This window comes from Fundulus heteroclitus, chromosome 19 (genome assembly GCF_011125445.2).
Source record: "Fundulus heteroclitus isolate FHET01 chromosome 19, MU-UCD_Fhet_4.1, whole genome shotgun sequence".
Classification (NCBI taxonomy): Eukaryota; Metazoa; Chordata; class Actinopteri; order Cyprinodontiformes; family Fundulidae; genus Fundulus; species Fundulus heteroclitus.
The window spans coordinates 33583921-33607439 of NC_046379.1; the positions used below are offsets into that span (position 1 = coordinate 33583921).

Here is a 23519-nt window from a genome sequence, read left to right on the forward strand (position 1 = left end):
TATCTGCCTTATATATATATATATATATATATATATATATATATATATATATATATATATATATATATATAGATATAGATATATATATATATAGATATAGATATATATAGATATAGATATAGATATATATATATATATATAGATATAGATATATATATATATATATATAATGTGTGTGTATGTGTTATGAATATAAGGATAAATTTGTTAAATCTAAACATTATGGTCTTCATTATTTCATAAAACCGTGTCACACATGAACCTTTAAAGAGGTAAAATTTATAATATGAGAAAAAAAGAGTCCTACGCCAAACGTAGGGTATGAATGGGCCTGACGCGTCTACGTATATGATGTCTGTGCAGTACTCTCTAGTCCGCCAGGAGGCGATAAGGCACCTTGGTTGTGCGCGAGCGTCCAAAATAAATGTACACAAAGAAGAAGCTACCTCACGTTCAAGTTGATTGACTTTTTTCATGTTGTCGTAGGTATTCCCTTTTACTTGGAAATGAACAAGTTCATTAAATCGCAGGAGTTTGACTCGTATGAAATAGAGGAACCGAGTGACGAGGATCGAGCTGAGAGCAGGTACGGTCAAACTGTAAAGCGTTAAGCATGAGGCTAGGAGCTAACAGCTAGCTCGATGCTAATATGTAAACAGACCGTAGACGGTTGCTCCTATGGTTGGGTTTTCTGCCGAGGGAATGGCTTTATTTTTGCCTGGAAACCGCTCATCACTGGCAGCTCATGTCCTGTTGTTTTAATCTTTATCTGCTGATTAAAATGGCTCTATAAATGACCGAAAGGTGCAATGAAGACGTTTGAATACTGTTTTACAGCTAAACGTAATTTCCCTTTGAGATTGTTAAAAGTATTTTTCTTTTAATTGAATAGCATTGAATTGATAAACACAAACGGGTTTGTGGGGGGTTTGACTGCATGCAGGGAAACATTTACAGCCAAAAGACTATCATGATTTTTTAAATACTGTTTGTCACCGTGGTGACGTTTTAAGTCAATATCGCCTGTCCCTACTTTCTATGGGAGAGGTGACTTAAGGAACTGTGTTTCAGCTCAGAGGACGAGCTCGATGTGCTGTTGAACGGGACCGCAGAGCAGAAGAAGAAACTGATACGGGAGTACCTGACCGGGGAGAGCGAGTCATCCAGCGAGGATGAGTTTGAGAAAGAGATGGAGACAGAACTGAGCTCCACTATCAGGACCATGGAGGGCACCTGGGGACCAGCGGCTGGTAATCCTCAGTCTGGACCTCTTGCATAGTTGTTGTTGTTTTTCTTGTTTTGTGATTGGAAATAATTCACACTGTTTGCAGTTTGTATGTTTGCAAATCATAGCTGATAAATAGTAAAACATGTGAGTTTATGACTGCAGGTAAGGAGTGTGTCTGACCAAATCATGCACTCAACCCTGTAGAGAAAAATAGGTTTGTTGTAAATTTTTCTGATTAACATTTCTAGTAAATAACGGGGGTTTACCACCTTATACTAATTTTTCCAACTTGTGCTACTAGTGAAGCAAGATTGTCCTCTAAAAAATGTAAAACATTTGCTCCCTTCAAAAAAATCTAAATGTCCTGTACTTATATAGCCTTTATCAAGTCCGATGACCCCAAAGCGCTTTACACTACATTCAGTCATTCACACGCTCAGACCCTGGCGTGTGGGGAAAAAAACTTCTAAGTATAGCCTATATATTTTTTTCTTCTCAATTGAGTTGTAATAGTAGATAATGACCAATTTTAGAGTTATTTTCCTTCCATTGTTCTTTAACTTTGCACTAGATCCATAAGCAGGAGACATTGAAAGAATTATTTTACATTTAATTTTTTTTACGTACCTACATCTGGCTTGATTTTTGACTTTACAACTGAATGATTCATTTACAAAAACTACTTAAGGGAAATTAACAAACTTGTTTTTTTTTTAATTTATTGTTATCTTTAGGGACACGCATTGCATAGCTACACCATAAACTGAGAGAAAATGTTTTTAGTAAAAAAAATATTTATTAGAACAACAAGAAAACCAACCAACAGATGGTCAGCCGGCAAGGAATTGATACCTTGACTATCAAATCATAAGAAAACATTAATATAATAAAAAAAATGTGAAAGAAAATGAAGAGACAGTGTAGTAGACAATGGTAGGACTTAAGGGGGAAAAGGATCTTTGGGAGATGTTGGGAAACTGCATCCAAACCTGGAACACAATGAAAATGGAAAACAGAATAGAAATGGCCTTTACTGTCCCTCAGTGGGGAAATTCATGTGTCCCAGCAACAACGTCAAATGCAAATGGTTGCATGCAGACACACATGAGGATAAATATATATATAAATAACAATATAGTTTATATTCTGGTACTTGCAGCCATTCATCTCATCACTAAAACACTTTATATCTGCCTTTCAGCCACTACCAATAGATAACAGATGGTGGAAAATGACAGAGATCCAGCTGCCGTGGAACTACACATTTCAAAGTAGAAACTTTCCTGATGACAGCACAGCTGAAGTTTTGAGGTCTACTTTCTCATCTGAAAACATCTTAAAGCTGCTTTTTGTAACAAATTAATGTTGATATATTAGGGCTGGACGATATAGAAAAAAAGCTTATCGATTAAAAAAATGCATATTGATCGATATCGATAATTTTTGAAAATATTTAAAACCATATTTTATGTGCAGCTCTGCCTGGACATTTTATGATATTGCTAAATGATTTGATTTGAATAAAGAACACAAACACAGAATTCCAATTAAATCTTTATTTAACCAACTTTTTTAACCATAACAGAATTTTTTTTAAAGAAAAATAACTTAAGAGACCTGAGTTATGTTATTAAATACTGACAAACAATTAACTAAAGTGACCAGTAAAATGACCAAAATAAATATAACAAATAAATAAACAAATAGAATAGCCTATTTAAATGGGAATAGTACACTAGTTACTCCTCAGGTTCCATCCTCTGTCAATATAGTTAATTGAGAGGCTGACGCAGGGCTGAGGTCCGAGGTTGTGGCGTGGGAAGACGCAGATTGCAGCTCATTTTGCACTGATTTCCGGCACTCGTTGCACAATTTAGGGAGCGCTGTTAGAGAAAAACTTGCATCCTGGAACTTTATATCGCGGATCAAGAGTGGCGAGTAGTTGTTTGAAGCCAGGTTTTTCCAACTGCAGACAACAGCAGCTTATCCCTCTCTATGAAGCATGTTACTGCATGCCCAATGTCCTTATGCTGCTTGGACGCTTTTTCATTTTATCACAAAGAAGGGAGCCCAGTTTAGCTGCTATACCTGCTTTGTTTTGTACTGTTCTCTGAATCATTTACCCAACTTATAGGTAAATGACAGAGCATCATGCACACCGGCCGCAGTTCACAGTTCTGTCGCTCCCGTTACCACCTGACAGATGAATATGCAGCTTTACACACATGTATTCCACCCACTCGAATGCATCACAGACACGCTGCTCCGCCAACACTTCGGTTCGCTCTTTCATGCCCACATCTGTGCATTTATAAACTAATTTCTTACCTGCAAACACAGTAAACAAAGTACATAGTGATGACTGCCGTTAGCATTTCCCATACCTCTTTGGGTCTTTTCCATACATAAGGACCCTGGTAGGCATTAACAAAACCAGCAGCAAATGCAAGGGGGTCTCCCATATATCTGCCTGATACAAATTAATGCTGCGCGTCTTTTAAATGGACTGTTGTCTGACAGCTACATATAAATATTTCGTGCCATGGTCTACTACAATTTTAGTTTCCCTATAGGCTCAAACAGTAAAATAAAACGGGGGACCCATTTTCCTACTGATACATTCACTTGTGCGCCACATTAAACATGGCCATCCAAACTCTGACCAATCACAGGACAGTAGTCAGACAATTACTCAAGGGGAATACGTCCTTAAATAACTTTGGCTTATGGTCTAACATACAAGTTGGTTTAGATGAAGCTAAAGTTTTTAGATAACTCAGAAAGCTCTACTGCGTCTAAACAGTTCAAACACCAATCAGGTTTTTAAGATTCCTTCAACACTGTTTCACTTGCTGAGGATGAGGTATTCATGTTTGTCAGCAGAAAGGAGAGAGACACTCTCAACACCCTGAGCCCTTGATGATCTTTTTGTCCTTACAAAAAGATCATCATCCTCCCAGCAGACAAAGGAAGGTGCACTATAATTGTGACACTCCTTAGTGCCAGGGATGTTCTCGTCCTGGATAGGGATACATGCTGGTTTGAGAGAGGAGTAGAGGAGCCATTTTTGTGAAGAGAAACCACCCATCGTTAAACAGGGTTGGAAGGCCGCTGGATCTGATTTTCACCTGCTTGCTTTGCTGTTACTGCAAGCATGACACATCCCCCTGGGAACAATATGTGGCCATGAGAGCACTAACGATTGGTTATTAGGCTGATGTCCTCTATTGCATGTGAACAACCACTTTTGTCACAGTTAAACCTGTTGATCCACTGGGGCTGGACGATTTTGCGTAAAATCAATATTACAATATATTGAGCAGTTCACCTCGATTATGATGGGATTGTCGCCCAGACAATCACAGGTAAATTATCTCAATAGATGCACCTCCCAACTACACACATTTCCCTAACAGGAGCATAGCCAAACTATACACAGCTAAAAAAGACAAAAATGACTACTTTAAAAAAAAAAAAAACACAGAAGATGCTGATATGTGCAAAAATCCCAGTGTTGGTAAATTTTCGGTTTATTTCCCAGGCCTTTGATCACCCATGCAAAGGTTTACCTGTAACTCCTCAGACTGAAGACAAAACATTTCAACGAAAAAAAACCTGCCCAGAGAACCTGAACTTCTTTAGGGTTTTTCTACCAAGATTATTGAGCCGCATCAGAACAATTAACTTGAACATTTCAACTTTTGCTAATGACTATTTAAACCTCCCGAAGTGTTTTGTCTGGTGCAATTTTACTATAACTTAAATTCTACTGTAGAGCACTGCGCTCTGCCTCAGATGCTGAGGACTCTTGCTTTTAGCTTCTTAGGAAGTGTTGTCGGTGCATTCAACTATTTCAACATTGTCTTGTTTGTGTGTGTGTCAAGATCAAGAATATCAAGAATATATAAGTATTGTTATTATGTAACCATGAAGACATTTTGGTGAGACTCCAGCCCAGAAATCTCACACTGCTGGTTTCTAACCAGTTTACATCTTTCTTCCTGATGCCGTTTCTGCTGTAGGTTATTCTCATCCAGCCGTGTTATTCTGGAATTGAACATTCTGAGTTGTTAGAAAGAACTCTTTCCTAATAAACTGAAACATAAATGTTTATTCTTTTACAGATCCTGCAACTAGAGGAGCAGGCGGGGGCAGCACAGGAGATTCTCGCCTGTCCTACTCTCGCACGTATGACAAGGTTTACTTTGATTCTGACTCAGAAGAGGACACACCAAGTAAGATCAGTCCACATAATTCACTTTTACATTTTATAACATTAATATACTGCTGTTTGAATTAACTTTGTTACATTTTGAAATGGAGTAGGAACCACATATGTACTCCAACATTGAAACAAATGCGTAATACTTTATTCTCACAGTCCGACGTCAAATCAGATGAACCTTCTCCTGTTTTCAGTCGGTTAGGAGCACCATTTTTATCTGTATCTGCTAAGTTGCAGAATGTATGTTCATAGGGTTGATTTATATTGAATGTGACAGGGAGCCAATGGAGTTAATGTTCAGGTGTGATTAGATGATGTAATGATGCAAGCTGCTGTTTTTTGTACCAGTTTATGGAGGGTTTTTTGGGGGACAGGAAGGGAAGGGAGCTGAAATTGTAAAATCCAGAGGTGAGTGGACTGTGAACCGGTTTGTCAAAAGTGTGACAGAAGAATTTGCTTAAGTAAGTGAACCAGGTGATGTTATGGATATGGAAAGTGAAGGAGAGGATGAAGAGGCTGTCCAGGATGATGCAAAAGCTCTGAAGCTGAAAGGTGTGTGATATACAGGAACTGTCATTGCATATTTTAAAACTGCCAGATTTGGTTAAAGTTGACTTTGCACATTGAGCGATTGTGGTACGTAATGTGGCCTGACTTACATGGCCCCGACAAAATATGGGCTGACTGGAAAAACATTTTCAGTCAAACTTATCATTTTTGCTTTAACCCCTGCATTAGACAGACTTGATTGTCATTCAAGCACACATAGACCCCTTGCAATCACGTGACTCCGTTACCCAGAACCCCTTGTGTGGCAGCCATATTGATTGGCACGCCATTTTCTACACAACGAGCGATATTCACCCTTAAGCCGGGCATACACTGTACGAGTTTTTCAGTCGTGGTACTTATATACATCTCAAACTGTGCGACGGAACCGCGGGGTTTAAAAGTTCACCGCTCACGATCTGTGCGGCGCGACGCTCGGACGCGACCGGAGTGCTCACACTGTACGCCGTGCCCCCTCCGGAAGAGGGGGGAGAGTTGGGTACCCGCCGGCGCACAGAGGACGGCCAGGGCCTGAGCCGCCGCACCGCGCCGAGGGAGAAAGACAAGACGCCGGCCGCGCGGGACGGCAGACCGTCCGGGCCCGCACCCCACCCCCCGCGAGCGGAGGCGTACGGAAACACACGGCCAGCGCGTCGCACGGACCGGAACGCTCGCCCTCCCCCCGCGAGCCGACGTCCAGGTCCCACGGGTACCGGGCCGGGCGGAGGTCGCTTCGCGGACGCCCGCTCTCCTCCCTCCTCTGGCGGGGACGTTGAGGAGGGCGCCCCCTCGTAGTTCTGCTTGAACAGCAGGATGCGCTCACGAAAACCTCACAACTGCCGACTGATTTTCAAACATGTTTGATTTTCACCGATTTTCATTGGGTTGTCACGACTACCTCCCGATCAGGAATCGGACGGTCGGTTGAAAATCAAACATGTTTGAAATTCAGCCGGCCGTCGTGAGGTTTTCGTGAGCGCATCCTGCTGTTCAAGCAGGAGCGCCCTCCCTTCTCTCCCTCCCTGCCAAGAGAGGGAGGGGAGCGGGCGTCCCCGAAGCGACCTCCGCCTGGCCCGGTCCTGGGACCCGCGGGGCCCGGACGTTGGCTTGCGGGGGGGTTGGGAAGGGCTAGCGTTCCGGTCCGCGTGACGCGCTGGCCGTCTGTTTCCGTACGGGGGGTGCGGGCCTGGCGGTCTGCCGTGCCGCGCGGCCGCTGTTGCGTCTCGTCTTTCCTCTCTCCCCTCCGTTCCCCCCGACGCCCGGTGCCTCCCGTGGTCTGGGTCCCTGTCACCCACCGGGGCACGACGTACAGTGTGAGCACTCCGGTCGCGTCCGAGCGTCGCGCCGTACAGATCGTGAGTGGTGAACTTTTAAACCCCGCGGTTCCGTCGCACAGTTTGAGATGTATATAAGTACCACGACTGAAAAACTCGTACAGTGTATGCCCGGCTTGGTGCAGTCTGATCTTATCAACTATGATACTTGGTAGTATAATGTAAGACAAGCAGTTTGCTTTCATTCAGTTTGCCTGCGCCTTGAAAACTCAAGTGTCTTAGCACACTGCCAGTCTATTATGGTAGGCAACCTAGAGAACGACTTTTTGTCCCTCCCAGCACGATTCCCGCAACCAACAATGCAACAGGTTTGCACCATATTGAACAATCAGTGAATAGTCTTTTGTATACGCTCTGCCGGCCATGCGAGTAATGAGGTAACTGGGCCAGTGCAGTGGTGGGCTGTCACGCTAGCGTGCCCACCGAGATGGAGGCGCGCACCCCTGATCACGTGACAGCGACGTCAGATGCAAGGGGTCTATTCACAATGTACATTTGAGCAAAATTCTGTTGCAAGGCTCTGAGTAAAAACAGAAGACAGAAAAAAAAGTCCATGATGGGGGTGGGAAGTGATTGTCTGAGCCCTGTTCAGGCATCATCTGCCAGCAGACACTGCCTGACAAGGAGGGAAGCACTGTCCCAATGATTCTCTACACTATCTTCCTCACTATGCTTTCTTGACCTTTCCAGTCTGAGGCCCCGCAGGCCCTAAAGCAGACAGAGATGCAGCTGGTCAGTACGCTTTCTATTGTCCCTCTGTAGAGGGTAGTGAGGATGGAAGGAGGGTGGTTGGCTCTTCTCATCCGATGCAGAAAGCGCAAACACTGCTGTGCTCCGGTCGGACAAGAGCGGAGATGTGGTAGGACCAGGTTAAAGTGTCTGTGATCTAGACCCCCAGGAAGTTGATGCTGATGACTCTCTCCTCTGTACCGTCGTTAATGAAGAGGAGGGTGTGACATTGTGACTTTGCTGATTTTCAATCTCTTTGTTTTGTTGACATTCAGGCTCTGTCTAGTGTGTTAAAGCCTCTGGTTGCAAAGTTGTCCTGCTGATGGAAATGTGGGAGAAATGTTTTCATGTTGGCCTGTTTAAAGTCCTCAGCAACAATGAAAACACCCTCTGGCTCTGTGGTTTGTAAGTCACTGATGGAGTGGTAGAGAACACTCAGAGCCTCCTTGGTGTTAGCACTGGTGGGGATGTAAATAGTGATGATGATGGTAAATTCCCATGACAGATAAGAGCTACATTTAATTTAATTTAGTCAAAAACTCAATGTCCAGAGAGCAATGACTTGAGACCACCATGGCATTGTTACACTAGCTATTGTTAATGAACCCCCGCCTTGGGTTTTACCACTGTGAGTACAACTCCTGTCCGACCGGAGGCTGGTGAGCCCCTCCATGCTGACTGCATCAGGGACAGAGGAGTTTAGCCGTGCTTTGGAATAATGGCAAAGCAGTGTCTCATCTCACAATTTGTTATTAAAACCAGCTTCAAGTAATCCACTTTGTTGTCCAGGGAGCAGACGTTGCAAGGTGGATGGAAACGGCGTTCTGGTCTTAGCTTAGCTGTTAGCAAACCTGTGCTGGTGGGAGATCCTGCTGCCGACTAAGCAGCACAGGTTTGATCTGATCTGGCTGCTGGATCTCGCTGGTATAGCAGCAGAGTTGTAACGTCCATCGTTGATACGCAGGATAGTTGTAATTCTAGGAAACGCTGCCTCATATGGTAGTTTGCCATTATTACACTGCATGTTTAATGCTGAACTAGAAGGTATGGATGCCTTATTTACCCTTATTTATCTTATTTATCCCTTATTACTATTATTATTATTACTGTTATTACTACTACTTATTTGCCGTTGAATGTCCAGTGTTCTAAGGAGCCATTGCAGCCGCTGCCGAGTTTTTATTGCCCAGAGGTTATGTCTGGGCAAATAAAACTTGTTTAGGATAAAACAACTCAAATATTGTTTTTTTTTTTTTCATTTTGTTTTACTGAAACACTGATGGTTGGGTAACTCGGTCAGGCCATTATCTTTTTCTCTCATTAACCTGCATAAAATAGGTCTGCGTAGTTCTTGTAAACATCAAGTGATAAAGTTGTCTCCATTGTCCCAGCTGCTAAAGCTAAAAGCTCTGCTAATGATAAGACGGTATCCACCATTAGTTCTGCTGTGTTTAACACAGCTCGCTCTGTTCGCACCGCCATTGGCCGTGGCAGGTCGCCATTTTGGTAGTCCGGCACTCTGTTCAGTCTGTCTCTGTTTTATTTCCTTGCTGGTTTGCATTTAGAACTTGTTGAACTCCTTGCAACTGTTATTCTTTGCTAACTTTTAAAGCTACTTTCACCTCATTCTAAATTCCTCTGTACACTGATATAACAATGCCCTGCAGGCAGCTCCAAAGACCAGAGGAAAAGACAGCGTATCATTCCCACTAATGATGAGCTGCTGTATGACCCAGATGAGGATGACAGAGACCAGGCCTGGGTGGATGCAAGGAGGTAGATAAATGTCATTTTTCCTTTTATGAAAATGTAAACCTTTTTTTCTTGTAATTGTAATTGAGCCTTTTATCATGCTGTGAAGGTATAATGGCAGAAAGCAGCAGGACCCAGCATCCCGGTCTCAACATCGTCAGTCTCAGCGTTTACCCAGCAGTGATGCAGTGCTCAACTGTCCTGCCTGCATGACAACGCTCTGCCTGGACTGTCAGAGGTGATGAATTAACAATTTTTATATGTGGCCCCTTTTCGGGGAATCTAACCATATTTGCATCCATAGCCTATCGAATACTTCAGCAGCAAAATGGCACAGCAGATCTGAGATCTTCGTAGCTTCATGTATGTTTGAAGTTGATCCAAAGCTGTTATGTATCTGCTCTAGTAAAAGACCGCTGTAATAAAGACAGCCATGATGGACCGCTTTAACGTCCACTGTATATAAGTCGATCCACTGACATAACAGAGCTCTGCGTGCTCTCAGAACATGCAGCTTGGATTGTAGATCCAGGAGGGTTTGGAGTTTAACTTGCCCGTCCGTCCGTCTTCTTCCGCTTATCCGGGGTCGGGTCGCGGGGGTAGCAGCTTCAGTAGGGAGGCGCAGACGTCCCTCTCCCCGGCCACTTGGGCCAGCTCCTCCGGAGGAACCCCAAGGCGTTCCCAGGCCAGCCAGGAGACATAGTCCCTCCAGCGTGTCCTGGGTCTTTCCCTGGGCCTCCTCCCGGTGGGACGTGCCCGGAACACCTCACCAGGGAGGCGTCCAGGAGGCATCCTGACCAGATGCCCGAGCCACCTCAACTGGCTCCTCTCGAGGTGGAGGAGCAGCGGCTCTACTCTGAGTCCTCCCCGTATGACTGAGCTCCTCACCCTATCTCTAAGGGAGAGCCCAGACACACTACGGAGAAAACTCATTTCAGCCGCTTGTATCCGGGATCTCGTTCTTTCGGTCACGACCCAAAGCTCGTGACCATAGATGAGGGTAGGAACGTAGATCGACCGGTAAATCGAGAGCTTTGCCTTTTGGCTCAGCTCTCTCTTCACCACAACAGATCGGTACAGCGCCCGCTTCACAGCAGACGCTGCACCAATCCGCCTGTCGATCTCCCGCTCCATCCTCCCCTCATTCGTGAAGAAGACCCCAAGATACTTGAACTCCTCCTCTAGGGGCAGCACATCCTCCCCAACCCGGAGAAGGCACTCTACCCTTTTCTGGTTCAAGACCATGGTCTCGGATTTGGAGGTACTGATTTTCATCCCGGCCGCTTTGCACTTGGCTGCGAACTGCTCCAGTGAGAGCTGTAGATCACGCCCTGATGAAGCCAATAGGACCACGTCATCCGCGAATAGCAGAGACGCAATCCTAAGGCCACCAAAACCGATCCCCTCAATACCTTGGCTGCGCCTAGAAATTCTGTCCATAAAAGTTATGAACAGAATCGGTGACAAAGGGCAACCTTGGCGGAGTCCAACTCTCACTGGAAACGAGTCCGACTTACTGCCGGCAATGCGGACCAGACTCTGACACCGGTCGTACAGAGACCTGACAGTCCTTATTAAAGGGTCCGGTACTCCATGCTCCCGGGACTCAATGTCCCCCGCCTCCCTCGGGACGTGTTTAAAGTTCTCCCGGAGGTGGGAGTTAAAGCTCCGTCTCACAGGGGACTCTGCCAGACGTTCCCAGCAAACCCTCACAGTACGTTTGGGCCTGCCCGGTCGAACCGGCTTCCTCCCCCGCCATCAGAGCCAACTCACCACCAGGTAGTGGTCGGTGGAGAGCTCCGCCCCTCTCTTCACCCGAGTGTCCAAGACATGCGCCCGCAGATCAGATGAAACGACAACAAAGTCGATCATTGAACTGCGACCTAGGGTGTCCTGGTGCCAAGAGCACATATTGACACCCTTATGCTTGAACATGGTGTTTGTGATGGACAATCCATGACGAGCACAGAAGTCCAAAAACAAAACACCACTCGAGTTCAGATCAGGTGGGCCATTCCTCCCAACCACGCCACTCCAGGTCCCACTGTCATTGCCCACGTGAGCGTTGAAGTCCCCCAGCAAAACGAGGGAGTCCCCAGGAGGGGCACTCTCCAGTACCCCTTTCAAGGACTCCAAAAAGGGTGGGTAATCTGAACTGCTGTTTGGCGCATAAACGCAAAACAACCCGTCCCCCCACGCGAATGCGGAGGGAGGCCACCCTCTCGTTCACCGGGGAAAACCCCAACGTGCAGGCACCGAGATGGGGGGCATATGCCCACCCCAACTCGGCGCCTCTCACCAGGGGCAACTCCAGAGTGGAAGAATGTCCAGCCCCTCTCAAGGAGACTGGTTCCAGAGCCAGAGCGGTGCGTCGAGGTGAGTCCGACTATCTCTAGTCGGAACCTCTCAACCTCGCGCATGAGCTCAGGCTCCTTCCCCACGAGAGAGGTGACGTTCCACGTCCCAAGAGCCAGATTCTGCAGCCGAGAATCGGAACTCCAAGGTCCCCGCCCTCTACTGCTACCCGTTGCACAATACACCCGATCCCTTTGGCCCCTCCGACAGGTGGTGAGCCTTTGGAAGGGGGACCCATGTCGCCTCTTCGGGCTGAGCCCTGCCGGGCTCCATGGGAAAAAGCCCGGCCACCAGAGGCTCGCCAACGTGCCCCACCTCCAGGCTCCTGGCTCCAGAGTGGGGCCCCGGTGACCCGCGTCCGGGCGAGGGACACGAGATCCAATAATTGTACTCATCATAAGGGGCTTTTTGGGCTGCGCTTTGTCTGGTCCCTCACCTAGGACCTGTCTGCCTTGGGTGACCCTACTAGGGGCTTAAAGCCCTTGACAGCATAGCTCCTAGGATCATTGGGACACTCAAACCCCTCCACCACGGTAAGGTGGCAGCCCAGGGAGAGGCATCACGGTAACTTGTTTCACATCCAAAATAATAAGTTTTGTTATTTTAGCTTTTTTGAAAACATATTCAGGATACAATTATAAATTTAATGTGGTCTTAAACTGCAGACTCTCAGCTGTAATTTGAGAGTATTCACATCCAAATTGGAGCAAGGGTTTAGGAATTACAGCTCTTTAATACGTAGCCGCCTCTTTTTCAAGGGACCAAAAGCAATTGGACGATTGACTCAGAAGACTGCAAAATAAATAACAAAGCTGCATCAGCTCTTCTTTCGTAAAAACCTGTCGTCAATTAAGCAGTTAAAAAGTCAGGAGTTGATTCCTGGTGTGACGTTTGCATTTGGAAGCTGTTGCTGTGAACACACAACATGCGGAAAAGGAGCTCTCAATGGAGATGAAACAGACCATCCTGAGGCTGAAAAAAGAAGTCCATCAGAGAGATAACAGAAATGTTAGGAGTGGCCAAATCAACAGAACAGTGTTCGTAAAAAAAAAAAAAGAGTGCACTGGTGAGCTTTGGAACTGAAAGAGACCTGGGCTTCAACAGAAGACAACAGTGGTGGATGATCGTAGTATCCTTTCCATGGTGAAGAAAACCCCTTCACAATATCCACTCAAGTGAAGAACACTCTCTTGAGAGTAAATACAAAGGAGTCACCACAAGGTGCAAACCATTAATCAGACTCAAAAATACAAAGGCCACAATTGACTTTGCCAAAAACACCTGAAGAGGCCAGCCCAGGTCTGGAACAGCATTCTTTGGACAGATGAGATTAACCTGTACCAGAATGATAGGAAGAAGAAAGTTTGAAGAATTGGAACAGCTCATGATCCAAAGCACACCCCGTCTTCTGTAAATCATGGTGGAAGCAGTGTGATGGCATGGGCATGCATGGCTTCCAGTGGCACTGGATCACTTGTGTTTATTGATAATGTGACAAAAGACAGATGCAGCGGGATGAATTCTGAAGTATATAGGGATATAGTTTCTGCTCAGATTCAGCCAAATGCAGCAAAGGTGATTGGACGACTCTTCACAGTACAGATGAACAATGATCCAAAACATACTGCAAAGGCAACCCAAGAGTTTTTTAAAGTAAAGAAATTGAATATTGTGCAATGGCAAAGTCAATCACCAGATCTCAACCCAATTGAGTGCATTTAATTTGCTCAAGACAAAACTTAAGGCGGAAAGACCCACAAACAAGCACCAACTGTAGACAGCTGCAGTAAAGGCTTGGCAAAGCATCACAAAGGAGGAAACCCTGTGTTCGGTGATGTCCATGGTTTCCAGACAAAGGTACCTGAACAAAATACTGGAAAGTAACATTTTACTTAAGGTTATGTTTATTTGTCCAATTATTTTTGAGCCCCTGAAATGAGGAGTGCTTGTATAAAAATAGCTACAATTCCTACATGTTTAATCATATATTTTTGTTCCACCCCTTGAATTAAACTTAAAAGTCTGCAATTCAATTAAATTGTAGTTGTTTCATTTTAAATCCACTGTTGTGGCATCCAGAGTCCAAATCATGATGATTGTGTCACTGTCCAAATATTTCTATGCTTAACTGTATAAAAATTTAAGTCCAGTTTGGTTTTTAACCTGTTGGATTTGTCGTGTCCTGGATGACTGAGAATCTTCACCAACTCAGACAATTTAGTCTTTGTCCTTTCATGTTGACCTATTTTAGCTATTAGCGAAGTGTAAAGAATAAGTGTTGATTACAGACTGAAAGTATGGTCTGAAAGACGCTACAAAGTGAGTTGGCTGGTTGGATCTCCTGTCGTGCTGTCATGCATTGTTTCAGGACTTGGCAGGCTTGAATTTGACCTTTCAGGGAGCTATTAGTTAACCCAGCTAAAGTTTAATTGAAGTAATCAAATCCACAGGTTGTGAAGACGTGCGTCAGGTTCTTTCGATCACAGAGCAGTGTCTTCCACACGTTTGGTGGGGTCACTTATGTAACTCCTAATCAAACGTTTTCCTGTCCCTCTTTCTAAGGACCAGCGCCCGTATTCACAAATAATCCTAAGACTAAAAGTAGCTCTTAGTGACGTCATTGAGGAATAACCTGAGAATTTCTCAAATTGTAAGATTTTTTTTGTAGAATTTTATCTCATAAGTTATTCACAAATCGTCTTGGATTTAATAATCTTTGGTACAACGTCAGGTCTTATGTGTGCACATGTATGATAACCGTTAGTACTAAAGCACTTACTGCGTTCAACAATAAGCAACGTCATGCGCCATATCAACATCTTTTCTTTAGATAAATCTGTTTGATCAAACATCAATGTCTTTTATTCTTTAATCTTTAATTGGATTCCCCCTTAGCTCCCACAAAGTGGTTGCTAGTCTTCCTTGGGACCTCAGAAATTATAAAATTACAATGTATATATCACAGTGAAATACAATAGAAAATACTCAAAACACATTAAAACTTTTTACATTAGAAAGAAAAGAAAAAAACATTCAAACACAGGAGCGATGACAGTACAGTGTCGGTTTACAATAACATCTGCATAATGTTTTGTTAGCAGCACTTTGGCCAACAGCAGTTTTTAAAATTGCTGTAAATAAATGAAGTTTGATTACAAAACTATTATCTTCCACATCTGGGAAAGTCAACAGGCACAGTGTTGTGCTATTACGCACTGTTTTAAATTATTTAATGTTTAATAACTTACGGTTATGGAGGACCAAGTCTTCCATATTTAAAAATAAATACAGAGATAAATAAATGCTCAATAAATAAATAAGCATACAATTAATTGCCACCAAATAAATAAATGTAGGTAGAAATTAAATTATACAGTGAGACAAATGTATCTATCTCTTTTAATTAGCTTCTTTATTTATTCGCCTTTGTAATAATTACCTTTTTTATTTATTGTCCGTTATAATCTTCAACTTTATTTATTAATTACTTATTTTTTTAAATATTTATTTATGTGCATGTTATAATATTTTTGTCTATTTTATTCTTTCTTTGTATTTTTTTACCTTATATATTTCTGTGATGCTATTTATTTCTGCCTGTCCTTTTTACATTTCTGTATGCATTTCTGCCTCATTAAGCAAATAAGGAGGGCTGTGTCTTAAGGGCTCAACTTCTTCCCATTGGTTGGTTAGCATTTTACTGCATCGGTCGAATCTACATGGCTTTTCCCCACACTAAAGCATTGTTTAGTAATGTCAAACTCAGTAGGCAGACGTTCAGTGTCAGACCTCTTAAGGGAAGCTGCTAATAGACTGGAAGAATTAGAACGCTGTACGCAGGGTCCGAAATTAACACTCGCCAGACGCCAAATGCGAGTAAATTTAACGTTTGGTGAGTGAATTTCAGAGGGCTAGCTGCCACATGGCAAGTAAATCTTTGTGCCAAATAAATAAATAAATAACAAAAAAATAACAAAGCCCATCTGGGCTGCGGATGATCCGTTCACAGTTCTGTCCATCCAGAGCTCAGTCTAGACCCGCCTTCTGCGGAGCTGGTTCAGCTTCTTTCACATCTTATTTGTGCTGCAGGTAACAGAGCAGCAGAAAGAGCGATCAGAGTCATGATTTTTTTGAGCGGCTCCCAGATAAAGCCATCATTCAGAACAAGTCATGGCTGGATCAGAAAACAGTTCTGCTAACCAGATGCATTCTAAAATGCCAATTAGTTTTTTTATAAGTTTCGTTGCTATTTATCCTGCATTTTTTTAATTACGTGCCCTGTGTATGCTCCTCTCTCCTGCATTTCCTCGTAGCCAGGGGCTTATTAGCGGCCAGCCTTCAAAAACGTGAATCACTACGTTTAATGTCCTTCCACTCGTACCAAAATGTCCCAATTATAATCAAATAGGAGAGTCAGAGCTGTGTTTCATGCTCTTTTCTTTTTAACGACACAGAGCCATTGGTGCTTTGTTGGGCTGCTGCCTTGTGCTTGAATTCAGGTGCGCAAAACATTACATGTAATTTAGGTGCAGACTTTTTAAGGAACTTGTAAAATCAGGGGCTTCAGCACAGATCGATTATTCCTTCTCTTCCCTCTAAAGGAGCCCTTTACAGTCTTTATTTATGCATTTTCCCCACTGTTTATCCAGCAGCTGGATCAACCGCGGTGAAGTTGGTTTGAAGTTGGATATTGGACATTCAGTCAGCGGGATCTAGCTCATGTTTGATCCGGTTGAGGGACTCCAATTTCGGCCAGTGTCTCTCAGCTGCTCCCTCCTTCCACACGCGGTGGTGCAGTTAGGGACCGTCAAAAATCTTTGAACCAAGCACACTTGATAAACAAAAATCAATAAATTCCTTATCATGTGACCATTTAAGACAAAACTAATATAAATTGATGCCAATAGATAAAATCTGTAAGGCACACTTGTTTTTATTTTATTTATTTTATTATTGGGTTCAAAACCTCTGAAGGGTTCAGCCTCTGCCTCTCTGCCTGTTCGGACGCTTTTTTCTCTGCTCTCTGCTTGCTTGCATTTTCCTGCCTTTTACTTTTTATCTCCTTTTTATCTCTTAACCTAAACCACAGAAAGTTGGATTTAGTTTTTATTTATTTATTTTCTTTTACTTATTTTTTGATTTTGATTTTGAAAAGACCTTCCTTCAACACAATGGACTTTGGCAAGCTTTTACAGAAGATGGCTGTTATGGAACTGAAAATCTGTCGACTTGAAGTGAATTATGATGTAAACGCCGCACATGGAAATGAAACAACCCTGCCTGTGATTCCGAGCGGTGACCACCAGCCCAGCAACTCAGCGAACAAACAGTTCCCTGAGGAAAATGAGAATCCCTGGACCACTCTGGGTGCAAGACCAAAGGATTAACGAACCCCACGCCTAGACAAAGAAAACTGTCCGAGACTACAGAGAGATGTCCCAGGACAAGGGAAACAACAGCGGGCTGTTCTCAAAACAAATGATAGGAGTAAACCTGCTGGAAATGCTGGAATTCCGTTACTAAACAGATTTGCTCCGAGGTATGTCAACGATTTTCGTTCTAAGACATCAGAGAAAAGACATTCCACAGGGCCAAGGACCCTGATATTATGCAATGGTTCTGTAAGGGTGTTGATTCATAACGATCTGAACAGTGGCCCGATGTCTGATTTAACAGACATCCTTCAGACAGACCTTCCAAGGGTCTTGAAAAAACGTCCGACCTTGGAAAACCTCATAATACAAGCTGAAGCCCTGAAGCCCTCCGCAGATTGCGGTCTCCGGGTCATCTGACCTTGCTTCGTCGGGGCCGTCCACCACGGCGCCCGCCTCCGACTGACCTGTTTAGCCGGAGCCGCCGACTGCGGTCTCCGGGCCATTTGACTCTGCCTCGTCGGGGCCCTCCACCACGGCGCCCGCCTCTGACTGACCTGTTTAGCTGGTGCCACCGACTGCGGTCTCCGGGCCATCTGATTTTGCCTCGTCGGGGCCGTCCACCACAGCGCCCGCCTTTGACTTTCCTGTTCGGCCGGAGCCGCGTATTGCGGGCCTAGTTTTCTACCTTAGTGTTCCAGGTTTTGCTTTGTGTTCTTATTATAGCTTCAGTTATTTAGTGTTACATTAGTTTACCTGTTCTTTGCCCTAGTGTCTTGAATTTGGTTTTGAGTTTGTAGTTTTTCTTCGGTTTTTCTTTTGTTATCCCTGCCCTAGCTTTTTCGATCTTTTAGTTCCTGCCTGGTTTTCTAGTTTTTGGGGTTTAGATCCTTATTTTGTCCAGCGCTCTTTAGGTCCCAGCGCTTCTTAGTTTTGTATTTGGCCCCCTAGCTCCTTAGTCCCCTGGCGTGTCTGTCGCCCTCCGTTCTCTGGAATTTAGATTCCTATGTTTTGGTGTATAGACGCCCTCAGTCTCCTGGTGTATAGATTTTGTGTTTTTCTGGCGTGTTAGGACGTCCTCTGACTCCTGGTGTTTAGTTTTCGTGTTTCTCGGCGTGTTAGTCCGTACATGTACATGTCCCTCTGGCGTTGTCGTGCGCCTGTTCTTCCCTCTGGTGTTGTCGTACGCCTTGTCCTCTGGCGTTGTCGTACGCCTGTCCTCTGGCGTTGTCGTAAGCCTGTCCTCTGACGTTGTCGTACGCCTGTCCTCTAGGGTTGTCATCCGCCTGTCCTGCTTGTTTGTTCTGTGGCCTTAGTCCCCTATTTTGCCTGTTTGCCCTGTGGCGAGGTTCGCCTGTTGCCCGTTATTTCACCCTTGTTTACCTGCCAGCATCGGTTAGACGCTCTTTGTTTTTTTTACCAGGGGTTGTTAGAAACCCCTTTTGGTTCACCCTGAGTAGGTAGTTTTTGTTTGATTTTAGCCCTCCATCCAACCTTCCCTCCACCCACCCTGGTTAGATCAGCTTGGTTTTGACCCTAGACCTCCATCCTGCCTTCCCTCCACCTGGTTCGGCCACTATTTTTTTATTTTTTATTTTTTTTATTTAGGCCGTCCGGTGACCGGCCTGGGGGGGGGGGGGGTGTAATGTCATGGTTGAGTTTTGGTTTGGCTTTGTTTTTCTGTTATTTTCATTTTATTATCTCATTTGGGTTAGGTTTGACTTTATTTATTGTTAGTTTTCATTGTCATCAGTTATTTTCTGTCATCTTCACTTCACCTCCTCGGCAGTCAGTCATACCTGATAACAATTTACTTGTTAATTAGCCAGACTCTTGTTCCAACCTGTTAGTGCTCTATTTAAACCTCCCTCTGCCTTCAGTTCAGCACTGGGCCATCTTCTGTTATCCACTTCTCCATGCCAGTCCCCGTTTTGCCTCTGAAGATTTGTTTTTGCTCTCTTGTTTAAGGTTAGTCCTGCCAGTCTCTCTAGAGACTCTTTACTCTACTGTTTGTTCCTGGAGAAGCTCTGCTCTGTGCCCTGGTGTCTCCAGAGAACTGGTAACCTGACTAGCCGCCCTGGAGAAGCTCTGCTCTGTGTCCTGGTGTCTCCAGAGAACTGCTAACCTGACTAGCCGCCCTGGAGAAGCTCTGCCCTTTGCCCTGGTTTCTCCAGAGAACTGCTAACCTGACTAGCCGCCCTGGAGAAGTTCTGATCTGTGCCCTAGTGTTGCTACGGGCTCTGCTAGCCGAGCAGCACTGATCTTTCCAGGTCACCCGGTTGTTATGGACTCTCGTTCCGGGCCGTCAGCTCCTGCCATCACCTGCACTCCCGATCCCCTGCAGTTCTGTGTCTCCGGTTACATCTTCCACCACTCATCATCCCTACAATAAAGACTCTCAACTTTAGTCCCGTGTGTGTGATTCTGAGTCCATCAGTAAACAAATCATGACAAGATGAAGTTGTGAAATGACCAGTATTGTGAGCAAACATAACAATAAGCAAAAATAATGATTATGTACATAAGCTACATTCAAACATTTTAACTTTTGGATATCACGTATGCTGTGTTGAAAAATGGACAAGATTGATAAAGTACTTTTCTACTCATAATGACCACTCAAAAGCACTTTACACATTCGCCCAATTGCACTCACAACCACAATTGCACTCACATGTACAAACCAATATGCAAATCGGTAAGCATCTTGGGGTTCAGCACCTTATCCAAGGCTTTCAGACTGCAGGAATATCAACCCACAGTCACCAGTGTGTTTGTGTAGACCTGTTACATAGCAGACCAATGAAATACTTTGAGGTTTGTGATTGTGACTTCACAAAATGTGAACAAGTTGAGAGGATATATTGTTGATTTTTGTTAACTACACTCATCTACCCTCATTTTAAGACCTTTTCTGTAGGACCAAAGTGTCTAACTCTGTAAACAATGTATTTATTGGGAAATAATTGCCAGGGTGTGCTCTTAAAGTTGTTTTAAACCAACATAACCTGTGTCCATTCAGGCATGAGAAGTACCGCACACAGTATCGAGCCATGTTTGTGATGAACTGCACTGTGGAAACAGACGAGGTGTTACGCTACAAAACACAGCAGCAGAAAACACCAAGGAAGAGGAGGAGGGGCCAAAATCCAGAAGGGCCACCAAATGGGGCCACCAGCCCGATGCCAGCAGGGATGGATTCTGACGAGATTTACCACCCAGTGAAATGTTCTGAGTGTTCAACAGAGGTAGCCGTGTTTGACAAAGATGAGGTGTACCATTTTTTCAATATACTGGCTAGCCACTGCTGAGGTGGGCAGAACAGGTTCCTATCCTGATTTTAGTTTTTGTTTTCAAGTCTGGAACCTAATCCCACAGCAACTATATTACCTACTTAAACTAAAATGATTATGTTCTATTACCATTGAAACTGTCCTTGGATGTACACTTGTTAGATATACACAGTTCTTCATAAATCCAGTTATCTGTGTTGGCATTACACATAAATAAAACACTGTTTCCGTAGAGTTTCACCTCATTCTGTTGTCAGAAAACATTACACATTGCCAAATGACCAAAATTCTCATCCTAGTTAGCTAAACAATATAAAACAATGTATACAATAAAAATAAATATATTAATATAAATCAAAATGTATTTTTTGCTTGGAAAATAGCTGTAGTGGTGTGGTCTGAGATCAAACTGAAATTAACTTTTTGTTTTGGGCCACTTTTTAATACAACTCAGAAATTTATCTTTTAAACACTTTAATATCTGTGGATATTTAGTGTCATATATAATAATTATTTTTTACCAACCATCAGCTGATACACCGGGTGTTGCGAACAGTTTTTTGTGGTTCACCTAACAGTCAAATGTTTGCCAGAAAGTGAAAGAATGAGTTGTCGAGAGTTTAGATGGTCTGGTTGGGTTTACTGAAATGAAAGTAGTTATAGGTCGGTTGAACGTTAACACATGAAATTTACTCTGGAGGAATAATATTCTTCATCAGCTGGGTTCAAGTTCCTCATGTAAAAGACGATAGACCGGTTTTGCAGGATATGCTCTTATCATGGGCCACATGGACGGTTACCTTGGGTGCCATCTGCTGAAGGTGGCTAAAATAATTCATTAAAAAAAGCATAGAAGTAAATACAAAACCATAAACGGCCCAGACTGTTTTTTTTCTTTCATACTCTGTTATGAAAATAAAAATAACCTGTGCTGCTGTTCCTCTCTGATGGACCATCCACTGCTGTCAAATGCCCTGAAAAGGAACATTCAGCCTGCCTACCAATGCTCTACAATCAGCTGATCTAGTAGCTAAAGAAATATTTTTAATGCATTTGCAGTGTGAGGAGTATTACTAACATGTTCCCCAAGTTACAGTTCAGTTAAATCGTGTTGACAGGTTGTTGATACTGGTATAGCTTACAGACCAGGGGAGTCATTTATAAAACATTGCATAGAATCTATACTAAAATTGTATGCATGCCAAAAAAAATTAAAATGGCGTACGCCAACAAAAAAAAAATGTCAATGTTGCGGCGAACGCCCCTTTATGTCAGCTGTTTGAGCGTGAGCGCACAGCTTACCTGATGAAATCGATCACGCTCTTCACGTCAGCTGTTTGAGCGTGAGCGCGCAGCTTACCTGGTGAAATCAATCACGACAAGATGAGACAAACTTCCTGGCTTGAGCAGAAGGACCGCAGCGCAAAATATAAAGTTTGCCATCTTACTCGGGCAGAAAAAAACTGTGCGAGGTTTGTGTCAAGGAAGCAAAGAACTGAACAGACAGCCGGTAAGCTTGTTTGGTCCTTTTGTTGTAAATGCGAGGTATGCGCTGCTGATGAGGCATTGAGATATGAGAAATGTTTGTTTGTAGCGTGGTTACACTGCTTTCATATTTTTTATGCATTTTTATAATAAGTAATTAAAAAGTAGTTTGTCCTAACTTAAAGATAAAGCCATAATCTATTTTCATAAATGTATTTAATGATAAATTGTTCAAAACTGATTCTTACAATGTGCAATATAGTAAATGTTTGTTTTGTTTGATTTGTCTTTTAAGGTTTTTCACCTACTAATAATATGATTAACTGTAAATAACACAAGAAGAAAAATAAAAAGAAAAATGTAATAACAGTCTGGTCATTGAGTGGAATCCAGTTTAAAGTTAAGCTTGATACAACCCTTCAAGAGTGGGAATAGCACAGCAAAGAAGTAAAACACTTGACAGTGAAAAACCGCATCCAGCTGGTTGAAGAAGCCCCATCCAGCCAGACTGAAACGCCCTGCAAAGCTTCTGCGCCCTGCAAAGTCAGCCTGCCCGCCCAGCCCGCCTGCTGCTGACTCTACGCTGAGCCCTCCATTCTTCCCGAAGCCCAAAATGGTTGAGTCAAAGTCTCTGCAACAGGTAAAAAGAGAGAGAACTGCCAAGCAGAGGTTTACCCGGCAAGCAAACTCACTTTTGAAGTTTTGCAAGAAAATGTCGGCAGAAGAACTGAGGGATGCCTTCAGCAAGGTCAATCAATCAATCAATCAACTTTATTGTCAATTTCATCATATGCTCCAGACATACAATGAGATCGAAATTACGTTTCTCACTGTCCCACGGTGAAGACAAGACATATTTACCAGACTAAGTACACAGACAACATAACATTCAAGGTCACACTTGAGGCTGAGAAGCTAATGGAGGCAAACGAAGAAGTGGAAATATTCACTGAGGAAGCGGAGCTGGAAGCTACTGAGAAAGCAGACATTAATCCAGATGTGAGGAAAACAACAGAGGACTGCGAACGGAAGCTAGAAGAAGTAGAGGCTGCTGTTCAGAAGACTCTGGCAAAGTTTGGCTGCACTGAACTCTCTCTTGCTTTATAGCAAGCAGGCTACAGAACCCACTTTGCACGCTCCATGCACACAGAAGCTGTAGAGTACAGAGAAATCATCAGCCGTGTCCCAATGCAGCCA

At 43.7% G+C, this 23519-nt stretch overlaps 1 protein-coding gene across 2 annotated transcripts; it reads left to right on the forward strand.

Moving 5' to 3' along the window:
• Positions 1-401: 401 nt before the first annotated feature.
• On the forward strand, positions 402-22048 carry LOC105921427 (e2f-associated phosphoprotein). 2 transcript variants are annotated; one of them, XM_012857144.3, is made up of 6 exons: positions 402-586; positions 1072-1250; positions 5353-5463; positions 9733-9841; positions 9927-10055; positions 20567-22048. In XM_012857144.3, exons 1-6 carry the CDS (start codon positions 507-509, stop codon positions 20853-20855), a joined length of 897 nt encoding a protein of 298 aa, XP_012712598.1. In that variant the 5' UTR covers positions 402-506; the 3' UTR covers positions 20856-22048. The 2 variants fall into 2 exon arrangements, with proteins under 2 accessions (XP_012712598.1, XP_021169003.1); XM_021313328.2 differs by having other exon boundaries at positions 442-482.
• Positions 22049-23519: the final 1471 nt, after the last annotated feature.

Bases quoted from the DNA above. Each gene is read 5' to 3' on its own strand.
- LOC105921427 (XM_012857144.3), top strand. From the start codon at position 507: ATGAACAAGTTCATTAAATCGCAGGAGTTTGACTCGTATGAAATAGAG. The intron at 1,251-5,352 runs GTAATCCTCAGT...ATTCTTTTACAG, and splicing joins CACCTGGGGACCAGCGGCTG to ATCCTGCAACTAGAGGAGCA. The intron at 5,464-9,732 runs GTAAGATCAGTC...AATGCCCTGCAG, and splicing joins CTCAGAAGAGGACACACCAA to GCAGCTCCAAAGACCAGAGG.